The sequence below is a fragment of the Gopherus flavomarginatus genome, chromosome 7 (assembly GCF_025201925.1).
Source record: "Gopherus flavomarginatus isolate rGopFla2 chromosome 7, rGopFla2.mat.asm, whole genome shotgun sequence".
Lineage (NCBI taxonomy): Eukaryota > Metazoa > Chordata > Testudines > Testudinidae > Gopherus > Gopherus flavomarginatus.
The window spans coordinates 58,035,347-58,056,735 of record NC_066623.1 but is presented as its reverse complement, the minus strand read 5'-3'; the positions used below and the strand labels follow the sequence as shown (position 1 = coordinate 58,056,735).

The following is a 21,389-nucleotide window of genomic DNA, read 5'->3' as shown; positions in this document are numbered from 1 at the left end:
TCAGCAGAGATCTAGGAGCAGTAAAGTCAAGGTGGAATGGGTGACTGCAAGTCTCAGCACCTATGCAACGTTTTTGCATGTAAAATTTAAACTACATTATAATGTCTTAGAGATGGAGACATTGTCTTTGATGTGTTGGAAAAGTGCCATGTTAATTTATAGTATTGTATTAGTAGCAGTAGTAATACATTATTATTAGCCAGAACAATCGCAACAGCAGCATATGGGAAACTGGACTTTAGGAGTGACTCCTGGACTCTTCCCATCTCAGGTTAAAGGGATTACAGATTGGATGAATTATGGAGATGGCCATCATCTCACTGGAGATAGCAATAGTTGCAGCTATTGCTGGCCCACTAGAAATGCTTTGAAGCTGTTACTGAATGTGCTGAAGAGTAGAACGTTTTTTCTGAAGTTCCTCACAAGAAGCTATTGAGAAAGCTTAGAAACCAAGATGAAAAGTTGTGTCGTATGTTAAAAATCCAGTGCAAAAGACAGAAAGCAAAAGGTCTGGGAAATCTGCCCAATCTCAGCGCGGAAGGAAGTTAATAGTGGGAGTACTCCACGAATGAGTACTGGGAACAGTGAGGCTCACCCTTGTTCATACAACATTAATAAATGTAACAAAACAGAAAGATGGAGAAGTTTGCTGTCAGACGAATTATTCAGGTTACTAAAATATTGGAGAACTATGAGGGACTCTAGAAGGTCCTAATAAAAACTAATTGATCAGGCAACAGAAAGACAGATAAATCTCACCATGAATGGTAGCGTATTGGGCAACCCCCTCCCCAAAGTACAACAGATTATGAATAAGCTATAAACTCATAAAAAAAGATCTGGTAGTACAAATCACCGTGGACACCTCAGCGAAGATGCCTTCTTAACATACAGCATTCAAAATAAAACAAAAAAGAGTTTCTATGTATTGAGAAAGGATAAAATGTAATAAGAAAACATAAAATGGTATTATATAAATGCACTGGACTTTCTCACTCTAAATATAGCATTCTAGTGTGGTTATCTCATCTCACTAATGGACAACGCCAAAAAATAAATAAAATAAAGAAGAGTGGAGATAAGAAAAACAAAATTGATTAGAGGCAGAGAGTAAAGGGATTCACATATATAGATAGATTTTAAAGACTAAGATTATTTGGTTTAGAAATAAAAATAAAATGGGATCAGAGGTATACAACAATGTTAATAAAAGCTAATTGGGCTCCCGTATTCATTCTGCTGCAAAACACACACCAAAAAAAGGGTAAAACTGAAATCTGAGAGGCATCACATTTAAAAATGTGTAACAGGAGATTTTTTTCATGCTCTCTATAATCAGCCTGAGAATTCATTGACACAAGATATTAGAGAGACAAATGTTTCAGCAAGATTAAAAAAGGATTATGTAAGTAGGAATAACATTTGCAGTTGCATTAGACAGGTTTAAAAATAAGAGACTGAGCAATCCTCATGCTTCAGGGTGCAAGCTGACTGCCAGCTAGGTTCAGGAAGGAATATTTCTCCCGTGGCACAGCGCTGCACACTTGACCAGGTGTTTTATTTTAAACCTTCCTCTGAATTATTTGGTATTGGCCATTATCAAAGGAAAGACTGAGAATAAGATGGAGAAATCATCTGTTTTGGTTTATCAATTCCGATATTTCTAGGAGCAAAGTGTAATTAATTAAGTGTAGAAAGGAATGAGTCCAGAGAACACAGCAGTACATGCGTAAGAGCATCACATTTCATAGAAGCAATTTTGTGGAAATGAAAGGAACACTGAGCATGGTGCAGAGGAAGGGTATATCAAAATGTAAGTGTAGAGAAAGACTAGAGAATGCTAAGCTACCATAATCAAGATTCAGCAGTTCAATTATCCTGCAAAATTAAAATACAAGGAACAAGTGGGCAGCCTCTGTAACTTCAGCATTATAGGCTCAAAGAGAGAGTGAAAAGTCTTCACTGGAAACAGAGAATGTGAAGGTACCAAACAAGGCTAGAGTCACACTTCAGGTTTGTGACGGAAGATCAGGGAAGCAAAGAAGCAGAACGAGTTAGTGCTATCCAAAAAGGTGAAGAGTTGGCAGGGCTTTTATAAATATACCAAGGGAAAGAAGTCCTGGCAAGAAGCTAGGTCCACCAATAAACATGAAAACAAGTAGCTATGGGGAAAAAAATTAAAAACTAGTTTTTAACAAGGCAACAACAAGGACTTTGAAAAAAATTAATACAAACTAGTACAGGAAAACACAACAGGAGGGGTACGTGATACGTATTCCAGGGTCCTAAATGAATTAAGTTAACAAACCACTGTGAATTATTTTGGAAAATTCACCGAGAAACAAGTAGGCATCCAATGCCTGGGGAGTTAGGAGAGGAGCAGTACTGCACTTTCAGGCCCCAGTTCCTTCAGCACATGTGTAACTAAACCCAAGAGCAGTCTTACTAACTTCAGTAGGATGGTCTACATGCTTAAGCACCTTGCTGAAGAGTGTCCTAAAACCAGGAAAGAGCAATCCTAGCAACTAACATCCAGTGATTCTAACTTTAATCCCAAATCAAGGAATAAATATTAGCAGAAAGAGGTCTAGTCATCTGGACAACGACAAAAACATAGGTGATAAACATCAGGGCTTTATGATGAACAAATCACATACAACTCTTTTATTATTGTTTAATCAAGCAGCAAAATTTGCAATGAAGGGACGGCAGTAGATGTAAAGCCTTTAGAGCCAAAATTATGGCTCAAGACTAGGGAAGCACCTCTGCATAGACAGACACTCTTTGGGCTGTGACGCACACCCAAGCCCCAAAACTGTGCAGAAGGAGTGCAACCAGCCAGATCTTGTTTATTCTGTGTGCTGGGGAGGAAGAAACAAGTTTCTTGCCCCTCTATTCCTCCATCACACTTGCACACAGCTTGCCATAATGTGCACCTATACTACTGTAAAGTGCTTCACAATGTAGCATATAGGCTTATTTGAAAAATTAATTCAAATAGGCTTTTCTAAATTTACTGTCACAGCTTGCACACTGGCTGAAAGACTATCTAAAAAGGGTAATTACGATAAATGACAATTAACAAGTTGTGAGAAGTTAACCAATGGGGTGCTGCAAGGATTGGTGGCAGAACTGGTTTTGTTTAACATCTTTATTAATGACCTGGAAGTTAAACAGCACATTAATGAGATTCAGAGATTATATGAAATTAGGAGGTACAGTGAGTGCCAGTAAGGACAGAGAAATAACACTAAGGGATCTGCAGGGGTTAAAAATAGAGAACACCTGGGCAAGGTGATAGGAGAAATATGCCAGTGAGTTGGAGAGAATTCAGCGAGGAGCAAGAAAAATGATAAAGGGGCTGGGAAAGCCTGATTTACGGAGGACACATTAAAAATAAGGTGATATTGCATAGCTTGGCTAAACCATGCTTTAAAGGTAGGGGATACAATATCAGTACTTGTTTGGACAATGTGAAACCAAAGCAGGAGTGGAATGTTACTATGTGGCCTAAAGGGATATAAATTAATAGTAATGGGATGAAATGAAACAAAGAAAAATTTGGGCTAAATAAAATGAAAAATTTCATGTTGAAGTCCATTAGACTCTGCCACGGTACCAGAATTACTATCTCTTCACCAAGCACTGGAGAATTTACTGTAAAGAACAATTCTGTATTGCATAGGGATACATATCTCTAATTCCTGTGAGTCTATAAATAAGAGCAAACCAGAATAAAGGGAAAGGTGAAAGCTCTATGAGCCCCTTGGAAGTAACTAATAACTCAAGTCCTTCCCACCATACAAAATCCTTGGGAAAATGGGTGAGGGCCCAAAGCCTCAAATCTTATATGGAATAAAATAAACAAAAAGGGTAAATGTAAAGAATAGGTGTTATGGTGTGAGGGCAGAACAAAAAGCAAGATAATATTAAAATAGGGATGAAAAAGTTCAAGCACAGCCAGATGATTTTTCATTAAGAATATTGGGGCACAGAAATCTTGTGCTGCCTTGATACACTAATGGTAGCTCAACAACTGAAATTCCTGCATTGGCACTACTGCAGAATTAAAAACGTGTACTTACAGTCACATGGCCAAAAAAGATCAGAGAGACTTGTTCTAGCTTCGCAACCTGATTGTAAGGGAGCAGTGCTCCTGAGACAACCATTGGTCTCGTTGACTGCATAAGATATGAGTCTGGGCAGCAGTGAGATCTCATCACGCTTTGACCTTCAGTTAGGCTGGCTGCATTGTCTTTTGTTCTATTTAGCAGGACTCTTAAAAAGCAAAAGAGGCAGACACTATTCCTGTATATCCAGTTATATTCCGAACCAGAGGCCAACCAAAGAGGACAGTCCCTAAGAATCAGCCTGTCACTATTTGCACAGGGTTCCCATACAAATCATTTCATTTACTTCAGAGCCTACACTCTGACCTTTTTAGTTCATTTGTATGTGTTTCATCAAGTCTGTTTCTTTCCTTTATTTTTTTTTAAAGTGCCCACGTATGTCATTAAGTCACGTAATATCAGTATTGATTTTAATAAATCAACAAAACTAGCCAAAAAAGGTGACGTGGTGGTGGTTAAGGACCTGTTTTTTTTTGTTTTTGTTTTTTTTTTTTTTACAATAGGTTACTAATGCTTTTGTCCTGTCACTTCTGGAGGTTCCGTATTTTGGAATTCTCATGTTTTAGCCTAATCCCCAACTCAAATGGAATAGCAAGGAGGGGACTGCGGTGTTCTGTCAGAGTTGTACAATGGCTCAATAATGAAATAGCAGGAGATGTGATACTGTAAGACTGAGTTTACTGACAAAGCACAGTGCGTGTGTAGGAGGGGAAAGCCGGTATTTCGCCTACTCATCTACCACCAGGCCCAGTGGTGGATGAGTTCCATCAGCCTTTCTAACTTCTCAGCACTAATGTTCAGTAATTTTTTTTTAAGTTGTGGGTTTTTTTCCAATGTTTTGTGCCTATCCTTCCCCACAAAAAATATATTTGGCAATTGTGGAGTGAGAAGTAACACTACTGAATCTACGGGGAAACTGAAGTAACCTAACACTGATGTAGCTAGGGGGCTGGGGAATGAAGAAAAGGCCAAGCACTAACAGTTCTTATCTCTACACACAAGCCTTTCCTTATCCCTTCTGCAGTGCACTGCCAATATCAGCAGAATCCTACTTCACTCCCTTTTGTGGGAGATAAACAAGACTACCACATTCCATATATTGCTCAGCATAGGCTGACTGTGACATGGTAAACCAAAGAATGTGTATGCATAATCACTGAGATTATAGAATAGTAAGTTTAAATAGAAGAATATGCTTTTAAATATATATGTAGGAGGCAGAGAAACTGAATTTTCTGAAGTTTACATGCCAACACTTTAAATAAAACCATTCCCAATGACTACCACAGAAGAGATTATTTAAAAGAACTTTTCTTGGAAAGAATGTTCACTTACACCACATTATGCATTTGTAAATCAAAACTCCAAGCACTGGACAAAGGCCCATTAACAGTCAGAAAGTCCATGCCTTTTTCTGTGTGAATACCTCTGTTTGGAGTTTAGAGGAAAAGCTGCACAGAACATTGATTTCCAGTACATTCTATCAAGAGTAAGAGTTTTAAATGCTTACCTGAGAGAACAGAAGCTTAGAAAGCTGTAAATACAACTTCTTTTCAAAATCTTGGCATAACCCTGCCAGCTCTGCCTCTCCCCTCCACCCCCAAGCCAGGAGCAAAGAATCATTGAAACAGCATAATGCACAGGTTGCTGGTTTTCCCCCTCAAATGTGCAGTGCAGGTATCAATGACCGAAGAAAAAAAAACATGTGCTTTCCTATTTCTGTGTTCTTCCTGTCTAAAAATGTGGGGGAAGAAAACCCCACATATAACGTTTAATGCTATTAGAGCCACACCTTCCATTCCCAGACCACTGATATTGGGCTTCCCTATACTTGTGCCATTTACCCCGCTCCTTAGATTGATCCCTCCTGGAGCCAGAAAAAACAATATATGAATCAAGAGAATATACAGGAAGGGTTTTCTATTCATAAGTAGAGCTAGACCTGATCCACAAAGTTAGAAGGATGATTGAATTCAGTAGTTCTGGTTCAGGCCCAGCTCTACTCATAAATGCTCTGATTTTTACCAGCAAGCCACTAACCTAATGAGATTAGAGGACTGCAACATCCAGCAGTTGGTGTGAAACACAGGCAGATCTCATCTCATCTTTACTGTGGCCAGGTAACAACCATAGCATACAAGATAGCATATGCAGAGAAAACCCTACAAAAGCCAATAGTCTTGTCTTTTATGTACAAATCAGGAGGGTACGGCAGGCCCACCATTACACAGGTGGTCAGGACAACAGGGGAGCACAATACCAGCTGCACAAGAGGCAACAATAGCTACTTTTTGCTGTTTATGATCAAAAGGATAGGGTGTGGACAGCTTCCTGAACCTCTTTGCCTTAGGGCTTGTCTACATCAGAAAGTTGCAGCGCTGGTGAGGGAGTTACAGCGCTGCAACTTAGGAGGTGTACACATCTGCAGGGCACCACCAGCGCTGCAACTCCCTGTTTGCAGCGCTGGCCGTACTCCCGTTTTGTCTCGGGTGTAGAGGATCCAGCGCTGGTGATCCAGCGCTGGTAATCAAATATAGACACTTACCAGCGCTTTTCTTGACCTCCGTGGAATAAGCAGGTATCCCAGCATACCTGAGGAAGCCTCTGGTAATCAAGCTGGTCTCCTTCCCCGGTTTGCTCTCGCGTTCCCCGAACCCCGAGCAAGCAGGTCTCCTTCCCTGAGGTTTGCTGGGTGGTTCCGGGAACGCGAGAGCAAACCGGGAAAGGAGACCAGCTTCGCCGCGGTTTGCTCTCGCGTTCCCCGAACCACCCTGCAAACCGCAGGGAAGAAGACCTGCTTGCTCGGGGGTTCGGGGAACGCGAGAGCAAACCGCGGCGAAGCTGGTCTCCTTTCCCGGTTTGCTCTCTCGTTCCCCGAACCCCCGAGCAAGCAGGTCTCCTTCCCCGCGGTTTGCTGGGTGGTTCCGGGAACGCGAGAGCAAACCGCGGCGAAGCTGGTCTCCTTTCTCGGTTTGCTCTCGCGTTCCCCGAACCCCGAGCAAGCAGGTCTCCTTCCCTGCGGTTTGCAGGGTGGTTCGGGAACGCGAGAGCAAACCGGGAAAGGAGACCAGCTTCGCCGCGGTTTGCTCTCGCGTTCCCCGAACCACCCTGCAAACCGCAGGGAAGGAGACCTGCTTGCTCGGGGTTCGGAGAACGAGAGAGCAAACCGGGAAAGGAGACCAGCTTCACCGCGGTTTGCTCTCGCGTTCCCCGAATCTCCCTTGAAGCCGCCCAACAGCGCTGCAGTGTGGCCACATCTAACACCACTTGCAGCGCTGGTTGCTGTAAGTGTGGCCACTCTGCAGCGCTGGCCCTATACAGCTGTACTAATACAGCTGTAACAACCAGCGCTGCAAAATTTTAGATGTAGACATGGCCTTAGAGTTCTTAAAGCTCCATCAAAATTGCGAGGAGGAAAGAGAAAACTAAGACAGTACCCAAAGCAGCATTAGAAGAAAAAATAACTTGGAAAAGGTGAGACATGGGAAGGAAGGGCGAGTGCTGAAGAAGAAAACATAAGTGAAAAGAAACATTTTTGAAGTGTTAATGACCTAATTTCACAGACAATACAAAGCAGCTGAAGAAAAGACAGTTGAGAAGGATCATAAAGAGTGAAAGGTACGGAAATAAAAAACAAAAAACCCAGGCTGACATTAAGTGATTTGGTACATGGCTTCTTCAAATCTTGTTTGCGATTTATAGATAAGCTGTAGACACAGACCACCACAATACATTCAAGACTAATGGAATTTCTTATCGATACAGATGGGTTGGGTAAGAGTCACTTACAAAAGCTCCCAAAAATCCTCACGGTACCCACATGTACTGTGCTGCCCACGGTTATACTATAAGGGTTCATTGCACATAGACAAGTTTTGAGATTTTATAAAGTTGTAACAAGTACCGTATATACTCGTTCATAAGCCGATTTTTTTTTTAGTAAAAAAGGGAAGCACCAGAGAAGGGGGTCAGCTTATGAACGGGTATAGAGACTAGAGGTGGGACACAGTCCATCCCCACAACAGAGGGAGCAAGGAGACGCAGCACAGCCAGCAGAGCCAGAAGGGAAGAGGCTGGGCCAGAGTCTCTCGACTTCTGGTCACACTGCTCTCCCCGCCAGCCTCCGAAGCAGCTGCAGCTCCGGGCCGGCAGGCTGCAGCCGTGACACTTGGCCCTGCCCCTAAAAGCAGGCTGTGGCTGCGCCACCTGGCCCGCTGGAGCACGCTGCAGCCGTGCCGCCCAGCTCAGCTCGCTGCAATATGCTGCGGCTGTGCTGCCCGGTCTGGCCCGCCGGAGCAGGCTGCAGCCATGCTGCCCAGCCTGCCATAGCAGCTCCAGCCAGGTCAGAGACATCCTCCCTGGCCATCCCCAGATAAGGTGGGAAGGGATGGGATGGGATGGGATGGGGAGAGTGTGGAGGTCCCAGGCTAGGGATAGGGTCATGTGGGGGTGGTCACAGAAGTTACTCCCCTGACTCCCAGCTTCTCCCCACCAAAAAATTTCCCCACCAGTTGCTGTCCCCGCCCATCAGGGTAAGCAGCTGGTGCGCTGGGACCTTTTGTTTACTTAGGTTTACCTCCGTGCCTGCGGATGCTCAAGGTAAACAAACCATCTTGTCCCATCCGCGGCTTATCCTGATGGCCCGGGAGCCAAAGTTTGCTGACCCCTGAATTATAGGGTCGGCTTACAAATGGGTTATAAAAATTTTCTATTTTTACTTATCCATCTTGGGGGGGGCGGGGGTGTTCGGCTTATAAATGAACTGGCTTATGATCAAATCTATACAGTACATTCTGTAATTAGACTAAAAACCTATTTTCGAGTGCCATATAGAACACTGCACATTAAGACTATCAAAATAGTCTCAATATGAATATTAACTTCAGATGGTCTTTAAAACAAAACAAGCGCATTTTGGTGGTCCCTCAACAGATATCAGAAGTTCAACTTTTGGTCTCATTATGAGGCTTTGAGAAAAACGCAGGAGTCGAGCACAGATAAACTATTCCAAGACAGTGATCTCCCTGTATTTACCACTGATAGTTTAATCTGAAAGAGGATAGGAAAACTGTCCAAGATGGAGCTACCATTAACTTGACCAGTGCTATAGTGCTATAGGTTTTAGTACACCAACTTTAGTACACCAACCAGTGTTGGTAAGAAAATCCACACTCCTTACTTGAAAAGGTAAATTGAAACTAACAACCAGAAGAATTCAGGCCAGTTAATGCACATGCACAGAGATCAATTTCAGTAGCTTTGAAATAAACTGTTAGCTTTCTCAGACCCTTAATTCATTCCACTGATGTGGGGAAAACACACATACCATCACCAACCTAAAGTTCTTTTTTGGAGAAGAAAAGAAATGTCCAGTGTGAAGCTTACAAAGTGATCTCACGGGTATCTAGGACCATGCCATGGTTGGGTTTTAAAGTCTACATGAGTACTGATTTTAGATCAAATCTTGTGGAAAGGTAAATGATGGGTTTCCTAGAAAATATGTCACCTGATCATTTATGGCAGTTGATATGCATGCCTTTCGTTCACCTGCACTATTAAATTGTCACCCTGAATCAAAAGACTGAGTACTAGATTTATTAGGATAGCCTAAACTCCACCCCCAATTCAATGGGAAGACATCTCTCCTTCAGAGGAAAGAGGCACTTACTGGGACTTTGAAAGGAGAGGTGTTTGAAGCATCCATGGAGTTGGTTTTCTCGGATGTGCTGGTTCCAGAGATGCTCCTTCTGCGAGGAGACCTCTCTGCTGGGACCTCTGGAGAAGAAACAGAAAAGAAGGTGGGTGAGGAGAATTGAAAAAAAAATAAATCAGGTTTTATCCTGCTCTGGACAGAAGCCATCACAAACTCTCAGATGCATTAGCTAACAGCCAAATTATACTTACATATTTATATATGGCTTATTTGCTACCAAGATAAGTTACAGAGATATTGCAACTGGCAACAAGGTCAAAATAAGGAATCTGATTTGATCTTATAGGCAACAGGCAGTTATGATTAAACACACTAGTGAAGCTCAATACCTGTATGTATTGCTACCTTGTACACCTGCTACTTACAACTCACAGAACTTTCAACTATTCTTTTTACAATCAGCAATGTAGTAGTTAACATTGCCAAATAAAATCTGTGACAGAGGGAGATCATGATTTTATCCGATGTTGAACATAATTTGACAAAGGTCAAAGTTCAGTCTCATGCAGATAATGTGACCATACTGCTAGCTCAAACTTTGAGACCATCAGAAGATTCATAGTTACCTGGATAAAACAACATATATACCTCAGCACATACAAAAATAGGTCAGTTTCTCCTTGTTCTGGCAATATGACCTTAGTAAGATATGACTTTGGCTTCCTAAAACCACGCAGGCAGATCTTGCAAGCTCAAATCTTTACAGAAGACGTGCTCGTATCTGATTTTATAGATTTATACAGCATGCACATTATAAAATCACACACACAGACACACATATTAATACCTTTATCACAACTGCTGCCCATCTCCAGTTCAAATACTAGACTTACAGGAATCCAGCTTCATAAATAAGACATTCTCAATAGGATATGAAAAACCACATCCTTAGAAAAAGTCCATTGTTATCTTCTGGATCTTAAAGAAAAGCAGTAAACTGTGACTTCGGAGACTGACATTTTGACTTCTGCCGTTTTCCTTTCAAAAGATAGATGCAGCTTAAACTTCCATTTCTGGCCTCCTGGCCCTTGGGATCCGTTCTACTTCCACTTAAGAGAAAGCTGGTTTTCTCTCTCTTCCCCCTCCCTCTTTACAGCTTGCAGAGAGAGCGAGAAAGGACTCACACAGGACTGCAGCTATTCAATCAATCGTTCCGACTGCACATCCTCATTAGTTACTTTCAGGCTATTAACAGACGCCCAACTGCCGGCTCCTCTCAGCTACAGAAAATTTCACTATATATCCTGAGTCACAGCAACAACAAAGGTTTACTGAAATTTGCAGCCAGCTGCTGCCAAGAGAACAAGGATTTCTTCAACAAAAATCATCAAGACCCCCCCCAACACACACACATAAGCCTTCTCCAAGCAGAACATTACCTGTGATGCCTTTGCCAATCGGATTATTTTATCCATATTATAGTAGACCTTGCCCAAGAAGTCTTGAAGGAGAAAACCAAAATTTAACATCATACCGACTGAAAGGTTAAGAAAATAGGATCTTGCTGCAAAAGTAGTAATCCCTCTACTGTAGGCTTTTTCTTTAAAAAAAAAAAAATAAGTCTCTCAGCTTGCCTGTAAGCATCAAGGATTAAAGAACTGCTAACATGGAGAACAGCTTCCAAAATTAGCTACATAGAAAGTTGAACAGTGATCACCAGCTAACATTGGTAAATGGGCAGGGCACAGCATTTAGTACAAAATCATGAAGCTGATGCAAACAGCTCCACTCGCACAGAATAAATTAATCTGTCTAAGCTTGCAACAGAAAGACCCTTAGCTTTCAGTGAGATTTCTCCACAGGCTGATGATTAGCACTGACCAATTTCCTTCATAACCTATGGGGCACCAGCCGTTTCCTGGTTTTGGAACTTGATGATCGCTGCTTGACAGGACACCTTTAGACAACAGAATGCCTCGAGAGGGGCCAGTGCTAGACCAAGGATTGAACAATGGTCAATCCCACTCTCAGAATACTTTGCTAGTTTCTACTTTCTTCTATTAAGTCTATTAAGTGAGGAAAAGAGAAGCAAAGATTTCTACTATCTTCACCATCTCCCCCTACCCCACCCTGCCAAAAAAGAGGGGAAGGAAAAAAGCCAAAAGCTTATGATATGTCTACAATGCAATTAGACACCTATGGCTGGCCTGTGGCAGCTGACTTGGGCTCACGGAGTTCGAGCTAAGAGGCTGTTTAATTGCAGTGTAGACTTTAGGGCACAGGCTGCATCCTGAGCTCTGGGACTCTCCCCTTCCTAGGGTCCTAGAGCCTGGGCTCCAGCCCAGGCCTGAACGTCTACACCACAATTAAACAGCTCCTTAGCTTGAGCCCAAGTCAGCTGGCACAGGCCAGCTGCAGGTTTCTATTTTGAGTGTAGCCATACCTTAGGTAGATACAACCTGCAGCACGCAGCATAGAACTCCTCCTGGCATAAGTACTCAGAGAGGTAGCCATATCAAATATATTTCAATAATCAAATTTTTGGTGGAAATGTAATTGAAGGAAATGGAAGTAATCTATGCATTTGGAACATGGGGCCAAAATGAGCTCCTTTACCTCAAATCAAAGAGCATCAACTAATGTAATGGCTTTGGCTTTCTCCAGTGCACACACAGGAAATCATTTCACATCATCAAAGCATCCCAAGTAATTAAACACAGTGCTGATTTTGCTGAGTCATGAATGAAAACAGAAGACTCAATTCCCTACCATTTGGACAACAGGTGGTCCTTTCCCAGGACAGGGAGTTATAGGAAGAAATAAGATTAAACCAAAGGAGAGCTGAGGAGAATCTATGCCCAGCCCTGATACCCATGTAGCAGCAATGCAAGTTATCTGTAGATAAAAGATGTTGGGATTCCTGCCTGAAATGAGTTTCTTCCATGCTCAGAAGATTCATAAAAGTCTATGAAGTGAGGAAAGGAGAAGCAAATATCCAGAGGAGATGCTTGCAATCAATTAGTAACACAACAAAAAATATCAGCAGGAGCAGATTAGCAACCTGCTGGATCAGTCCCTAGCAAAATGTGAAGTGAGCCCAGTTACTTCTAATTCCAAGACTACAAACTGGAGGCGATGCAACTACTGTGCCCTTAAGAAGCATTTCTGCTGAGCTGGGTGGAAAATCTATACTGTTGCTGCTAGGCCAATATTAGATGGCTGCCTCCCCGAACTTATGCTACATACTACTATTGCATTGTTTTCACCTGCTGTAAAATCAATGCACCTTTCATGGTCTCAGTATTAAATTACAATCGTTCTCTGCATGGCTCACTTTCTGGGGCCAAGACTACAGACAAATCACACTCTCTCTGTGGATAAATAACAGGCTGAAACCTTTTCATCTATTCTCTCAATCTCTGAAAAATAAATGGATTTCCCCCTTTCAATCTTCAAAAAAAAGTTGTAAACATTTCTGTGGGGTGCTTTTAATTCATCACCTCATTTATCTGTGTTAAATAAAATTAGTCAGCTGCAAACTAGCTGAGGCAATTACTCAGAAATGGCAGATGCCTGTGAAACCAGATCTACACATATAGCTCCCTTTTCACCCCTTCACACGGCAATGCCCTCTTCCCACTGTAACAAGCAATTGCTCATTCTTTTGGCCAGTATGGCAGGAGAATGGTTTATTTCAAGACAGACACCATTGTCACTTCATTAAGTGTTCAGCAGGGGGCACTGGTATGGCAGATGGCAGGCACCCTTCTCCATTGAATCCAGTCATGACCACAAATGCTGGCCTCACTTCCCTCCAACGAGGGAGCAATGATCCACACATTTCTGGGTTTCCAGTACAGCAGCTTGTTGTTCCCAGCCTTTTGTAATTTGAATCCTTGTCTTTGTGGGCCCTTGCATCCTACTACCAAGGCCTTTTTCCAGCATGAAGCAGATGAAATGAATATCTTTGACTTGGCTGGAATACTGTGCGCAGTACTGGTCACTCTCAAAAAGGACATTGTATAATTAATCAGGTTCAGGGAAGGGTAATGAGAATGACTAGGGACATGGAAAATCATATGAAGAGAAATTAAAAAGATTGATATTGTTTATCTTAGAAATTAGCAGGTGGAAAATTCAAAGCCGATAAAAGAAAATATTTCTTCCTCAAACTATGCAATTAGACACTCGAACCCACTGCCATAGGAAAATGAGGCCAATAATTTAAAAGGTTTCAAAAGGAGAGTAGACATTTATAGGGCTAATGAGAACATCCAGAGTTCTAATTGTTATTGCTATGAAAAATTATTGAAGGAATATTAAACCACATGCTTTAGGGTTTAAATCTCTAATTAGTAGAGACCATGATGAGACCTAATTGTTGGAGACAGATTATCTCACATCCGACAAGTGTGATGTACTTATGCATTCTTCTAAAGCAGGGATAGGCAACCTGTGGCACGCAAGCTGATTTTCAGTGGCACTCACACTGCCCGGGTCCTGGCCACTAGTCCGGGGTGCTCTGCATTTTAATTTAATTTTAAATGAAGCTTCTTAAACATTTAAAAAACCTTATTTACTTTACATACACCAATAGTTTAGTTATATATTATAGACTTATAGAAAGAGACCTAAAAACGTTAAAATGTATTACCGGCATGCAAAACCTTAAATTAGAGTGAATAAATGAAGACTTAGTACACCACTGCTGAAAGGTTCCGACCCCTGTTCTAAAACATCTGACGCTGGTCACTGTTAGAGATGGGATACTGGACTACATGGGTCTGATGCAGTCTGGAAATTTCTCTATTCCTATGATAATTAAAAAATTCTCAGTCTGTGTGTAGTCTCACAAACCTTCAGCGGTTTAAAAATGCAAAGGCTTGGTAGCATGGAGGCATTATGAAATTTATTACTATGCCCTGGCTCTGATCTTCAAGGGAGACTTTGACATGTGGAAGAAAGTATTCGATATCCAGGTATAAGATAGCTAGCTCTCAAGATATTCACAAATGCTGCTTTTTTCCAAGACATAAACTTTTTATTTATTAACTTGCATGTACCAAGAAAATGCATTCATTAGTTTTTAACAAGCGTCATCAGCATGGAAACACGTCCTCTGGAATGGTGGCCGAAGAACGAAGGGGCATACAAATGTTTAGTATATCTGGCACGTAAATACCTTGCACTGCCAGCTACAGAAGTGCCACGCAAATGTCTGTTTTCACTTTCTGGTGACATTGTAAATAAGAAGAGGGCAGCATTATCTCCTGTAAATGTAAACAAACTTGTTTGTCTTAGCGATTGGCTGAACAAGAAGGAGGACTGAGTGGACTTGTAGGCTCTGAAATTTTACATTGTTTTGTTTTTGAGTTATGTAACAAAAAAAAAATCTACATTTGTAAGTTACACTTTCACACACAGGGATTGCACTACAGTACTTGTATGAGGTGAACTGAAAAATACTATTTCTTTTGTTTATCTTTTACAGTGCAAATATTTGTAATCAAGAAGAATGTACACTGTTTCAATTACAACACAGAATATATATGAAAATGTAGAAAACATTGAAAATATTTAATAAATTTCAATTGCTATTCTATTGTTTAACAGTGTGATTAAAACTGCGATTGTGATTTTTTAATTGCAATTAATTTTTTTTAGTTAATCCCACAAGTTAACGGACATTAATAGACAGCGCTGATTTTTAGCCATGCAATCAGTGATTCAGCAACACATAAACTCCAGTAAATTTATTTTAGCTTTTATGCTGTAAAGATGGCTCCCCTTCCATACCATTAAACCTTAGCAGCAATGGGAATTACGGCTTAAAGAAAGATGAGTTCTCAGCCTTTTTACATTTTATAGTTATGAAAGAAAGCAGAGAACTTTGAACAGTCAACTTACTCGTTATGCTGCCTTAGGGAATTCGTCCTGTGAGGATACATTACTGTACATTTCCATTGTGGTAATATCTAGAGTCTCAAATCAGGATTAAGGCACCATTACATTAGGTGCTGTACAAAGAGAGTAAAAGAGCGTTCTGTCATGAACAATTTACAATCTTATTTGAGACAAGACAGAACAAGTGTGTGTAATAAACAAAAGGAGGACCCGATCCCTCCTTTTGTTTATTACTTACTTACTTACTTACACACACACAGTGTGTGTGAGTGTATAGATATATAAAAAAACACAGAAGGCGGAGGGATAGCTCAGTGGTTTGAGCATTGGCCTGCTAAACCCAGGGTTGTGAGTTCAATCCTTGAGGGGGCCGTTTGGGGGTTTAGTTGGAGATTGGTCCTTCTTTGAACAGAGGGTTGGACTAGATGACTTCCTGAGGACCCTTCCAACCCTGATTATTCTATGATTCTTCCTATAAAAAAAAAATATATATATATATACACACACACACACACACACAAGAGTGAATGTTCAACCAATGGGATCACTCAATTAGGGGGATAATTCAAATATCTCCTGTATGAACAGACCACTGTAAACTATTAAAGAGAGAATCAAATTCATTTTAAAACCCCTTTAAAAATCAATAAAATTTCAACAAGTCAGAATAAAACAATTAACAATCTCAAGGTAATTTATGATTCATTAGTACAGTGTACACATTCAATGTCATGGCATTTGCAATTCAGACAAGACAGAACTGCATATTTTTGCCTCACTGTCCTTTTTGTCCCTCTCAAACCATTCGAGCAACAATCTTGTTGCAGACAGACAGTTCCTAATGGTGGTTTCTTCTTGTGATGATGCCTACAAAGTGAAGATGTTAAAGGCAAGAGAGCAGAAAAAAAAGGAAAGGACAAAAGCATGAGAGAGAGGAATAAGAAGCAGAAGGAAGGAGAGTGTTACCAAACATGCAAAAGGAGCTTGAAGGAAAAGATGAGATGTGATTGAATAGGATTTTTCAAACCTCTATTGTATAATATGGGGTTTTCGTCTTATGAAAAAGGAAACTGCATGTGAAAATGTGAAAAGTTTAAGGCTTTACCTTGGAATAAGCATCATCCCTTTGGATTCGCCCACTTGGGGAGAATTAGAATTGTGGGGCCTAGTTTAAAGACCTGTTATACAGGTTTAACTAATTCCTTTGGTTAAAAACTGGAATTAGAAGCCAGCCAGAACAAATGCGATTTGCACCAGGCTCACCAAACTCTTGCTCTGAATAAAACATAAGAGAATAAGAGTTCCATAGTGTATAACTTCGTGGGCAAAACTGAACCTTGCTGTGGTGATTCCTACAACCACAAAGTGCATATTGATAGGTACAGTCTAGACAGAAAAGATAAAAAGTAAGACATGAGATGGTGTGAGTTTGATAATGAAAAGGGTAAAAGTGAAATACTTTGGATAAGTAAAGAAGAGAATAAAAAATGAAGGAAACACTGTGAGAGCATTTGCTACAGCTTCCCATCACCAACCAATTACTGGATAGCAGCAAGAATCAAAGGCTTCTGATAGGATTGCCAACTTTCTAGTTGCACAAAACCGAACAGCCTAGTCCCGCCCCTTCCTGAGGCCCTGCCCCTCACTCACTGCATTCCCCCTCCTTTGGTGGCTTGCTCTCCCCCACCCTCACTCACTTTCACTGGACTGTGGCAGGGGGGTTGGGGTGCGAGAGGGGTTGAGGCCTCTGGGGCGGGTCCAGAAATGAGGGCTTCAGCGTGTGGGAGAGGACTCCAGGTTGGGGCAGGGAGTTGGGGTGTGGGACGGAGTGAGGGCTCCAGCTGGGGTTGCGGGCTCTGGGGTGGGGCTACAGATAAGGGGTTTCGGGTGCAAGAGAGGGCTCCAGGCTGGGGCCGAGGGATTTGGAGTGTGGGAGGGGGCTGCAAGTTGAGGCATGGGTTAGAGTGCAAGAGAGGGTGAGGGCTCCGGAATGGGGCTGGGGATGGGGGGTTTGAGGCGGAGAAGGGGACTCCACATTGGAGCGGGGGCTCAGGGCTGGGACACAGGCTTATTTCTGGCAGCTCCCGGTCAGTAGTGCAGCGGGATGGGGTGGGTGGGGGGCGCTAAGGCAGGCTTCCTGCCTTTCCAGGGCATTGAGTGGTCCGCGGTGCCAGGAAGCAGCCAGCAGCAGTTCCAGCTCCTAGATGGGGGGCCAGGAGGCTCCATGCGCTGCTCTCACCCACGGGCACTGCTCCCCCCAAGCTCTCATTGGCCAGTTCCAGGCCAATGGGAGTGGGGAGCCAGTGCTCAGAGTGGGGCTAGCGCATGGAGCCCTGTGACACCCCCCACCTAGGAGTCGGACCTGCTGGCCACTTCCGGGGCACGGTGTGGTGCCAGCCAGGACAGGTAGGGACTAGCCTGGCTTTGTGATGCAGCACCACTGACCGGACCTTTAACGGCCCAGTTGGCGGTGCTGACCACAGCCACCAGGGTCCCTTTTCAACCGGGTGTTCCGGTTTAAAACCAGACACCTGGTCACCCTAGCTTCCGAGCCAACTACTGAGTATTTTAAAACAGGTGATCACAATCCCATTATAGAGAAGTTTGAAAATGGAAAATGACAGGTGTTCCTGTTACCAAAATGGTGCTCATTTACTTACAAGAATCTGCCTAGCTCAGGGTCCAGAGCTTCCACCTGGTCTCAGAGGGTTGGGGTTTAGGGACTGCAGCTGCCGCCTGGCCTGACATGGGTGGGGTCTGCAGCTCCCGTCCAACTGCCCTGCCACTCAGCTCTGCATGGCGCGGTCCAGGGTCCCTGCCGCCCCAGCCCCCTGCCCAGGGATCCGCTCCTGGCCCCACTCTATGGAGGGGTCTCTGGGCATAGGGGTCTGTGGGGGTGGTTCAAGATGGGGGGGGGCACTGTGATTGTCAACCTGCAGTGGCACCTTAAAAACTAAGAGATTTATTTGGCCATAAGCTTTCATGGGTAAAAAAACCCACTTCTTCCATGCATTTGAAGAAGTGGGTTTTTTACCCACCCAAATAAATCTGTTCGTCTTTAAGGTGCCACCAGACTCCTTCTCGTTTTTGTGGATACAGACTAACAGCTACCCCTCTGATATCTGATACATGCACAAATGAGTTACAATCTTAAGTTCCAAGAGGCAATAGAAGCTTTCATAATAAGAAAGCTCTATATGTCTTTAGGGCTAACTCAGGCTAAGCAGCTGAGGATCTCTTGCTTATGCCTAAAAACCTTGCCCCTTAGAGTCCAGTCAGCATAAAGGATATGGTTTCTTCATGTTAGGGGTTTACTGCCTTCTCTCTGGCACTCTGAGCTGCAAACTTAGATGATGGGAGTAATTCACTTGCATGACTCATCTTCATGGGGAAGAGGGGCAGATAGCCTTCTTGAATGTTCCAAAATAGTTTGTCTGATGTTAATGGGTCTTCCCTGCTGGACAGGACATAACACCTCATGTTGGAGACCAGCATTTCACACCGTTAATGTCTCTCTCCTGCAGGGTGATCTATACAGTTACAGAGGCTTACAATACAAATGCTCCCATCTTATAATATGGGATACAGATATTATGAGGGAGATTAATGTGTGCAGCAACTTGCAGGCATTCATAAAGTCTAAACAGAAAACATTTTTATAATTCTAATATCCATTTTAACAATACTAACACACAGCTGAGCCAGACTGATTCCTGCTATGTATTTGTCAGTATTCAACTGAGGCATGGGGACTTTGGCATCAGATGGCACCGGGTATGCCAGCATCACAAGGAGCCAGACCAAAACTGAGTCTGCAAGAGCAGAGACAAGCAGCTGCAGCAGAAGTTGCCAATACTGTCATCAGTGCCTGACATTCCTCTTCCCTTGTGCTGTTCCCTCCTGCCCCTTTCTCCACGGTCACTCCATTTCAGGCTCACTGTTCATCTGGTTTCTTTAGTATTTAGCATTTCCTTGGGTCAGAGGAAGCATAGTCTAGTGGGTAGAGCACTGGACTGTGATTCAGGAAATCCAGCTCTGCCACTGACTTTCATGTGAGTAGTTCATTTTACCCCTCTGTGGCTTTGTTTTCCTTCCTACCCTTTGTTTGTCTAATCTATATAAAGTCTTTAGGGCAGAGAATGCCATTCATTGTATGTTTGTACAGTGCCTACCACACTGAGTCCCCAACTTTGTTGCCTTTTAAGCACTACTACAATATATATATTTAATAATAATAATAGTCTGGATCTGCGTTTTGGTTTGAGTCCATTTCTAAGAAGTGCACTGTCGTTTAATTTAACATGCAATAAGCATTTTCAGATGCGATGAAGTCCTGGATGTAACTCAGCTCTGCAGCAGTTTCCCACTGCTCTTAATAAACCAGGGTTGCTGATTTAAGCTTTCATGCCTCTGGTCCATCAGGACAGGACTTCGTCCTTCTGTGAGCAGCACAAAGAGAGACTCTGAGCCTACAGAAGGGTTTGATTAGGGAAAAATAGGTCTCACATGTTCAGCAGGTGTCCAGGGATGCCATTGAAGCCTGAGTCTGGATTTGGGATTGGGCAGAATTTGGAAAGTGGTATCTCATGATGAAGACAGAAAATTGAGGCCATATACAAACTATGAAACATTGAGCAAACTATTTTCTTTCGTGATGGGGAAATTGCAAGCCAGGGCTGAGGTTTCCCTGAGTCTCAGGGCCATGGTAATGAACATTAGAAAAGCTACTTTTTCTATGAAAGGAAGAAAGTACAGAACAGTAAGTACAGGTGTAAATCTCAGGCATTTAGCACTAGGTTTAGGCTCCAAAGGGAAATGAGATATTTAATAGGAGCCTAAAGTAAGATATTGCCTTAATCAAACTGATTATAATGGAAAAGAACTTATACAACCTGAGGACCGAAACCGGGACCCAGGGAACAAGCAGAGAACCCTTTCTTCAAACCATCCTGGGAGACCTCCAGAATGAAAGACAATGGATACCCTTGTTGAAGCTTGTGGATGAAGGGATTCCACGCACTGATGATGAGGGGGGCTGGAGACCAGGGCCCTGCCTCCAGTATCTTTTGAGTCCCGTTCCCCCGGAGGTTGTCTTTGGGTACCCAGGCGATAGGATTTGGGAGCAGTCCTGATGATCTCTGGGTCTGGATGGAAAGGTGGGGGCCCAGGCTGCTGAAGCAGAGCACAGCTGCCCAGTTCAGAAATGCTTCTGTCTCTAGTTAGGCCACAATGTATGGTGGTGGTGGTGGGGAGACGATGAACAGAAGAGGCACTTTCAGTCCTTATCCTCTTGCTTTTTCTGGGATTAAATCTCCATTTTTCTCCCATGTTCTATGTTGCTCTGGAGCTCTGTTGAGGCCTGCAAGTAAGATGGTTTCTCAGTAGAAAGGAACTTGCGGCAGCTACTTCCAGTGAGGCAGGAGAACAACCTGGGGAGCCTGCCTGCACGCTGGACAGAGGAGGAACTAGGCACAAAAATCCAGTATCTAAAATAAGCTATTGCTTGCTTGACTCACAGCTGAAGACTCACTCATTTGTCCAGTATGATGGCAGCCACATCATGGAAAGAAAAAATATTAAAACCCTACCCAGTTCCCCAAGTCAGTACAATATGCAGATACATCACAGCATAAACACCAAGAGAGGAGATATTACCTCTCTATACAGCGTTGAAGCTGAAACTGCACACAAATTACAGCACA

At 42.7% G+C, this 21,389-nt stretch overlaps 2 protein-coding genes across 6 annotated transcripts in view; both read right to left on the bottom strand.

Moving 5' to 3' along the window:
* Positions 1-21,389, bottom strand: part of LOC127055870 (myb/SANT-like DNA-binding domain-containing protein 2) — a 371,855-nt gene that overhangs the window by 92,440 nt on the left and 258,026 nt on the right. The gene's annotated exons all lie outside the window — the stretch shown is intronic.
* Positions 1-21,389, bottom strand: part of RASAL2 (RAS protein activator like 2) — a 283,345-nt gene that overhangs the window by 53,235 nt on the left and 208,721 nt on the right. For all 5 annotated transcript variants that reach the window (XM_050962981.1, XM_050962978.1, XM_050962979.1 and 2 more), the window contains one exon: positions 9,799-9,905. In XM_050962981.1, coding sequence (XP_050818938.1) covers positions 9,799-9,905 — 107 coding nt within the window. The remainder of the gene's footprint in view (positions 1-9,798; positions 9,906-21,389) is intronic.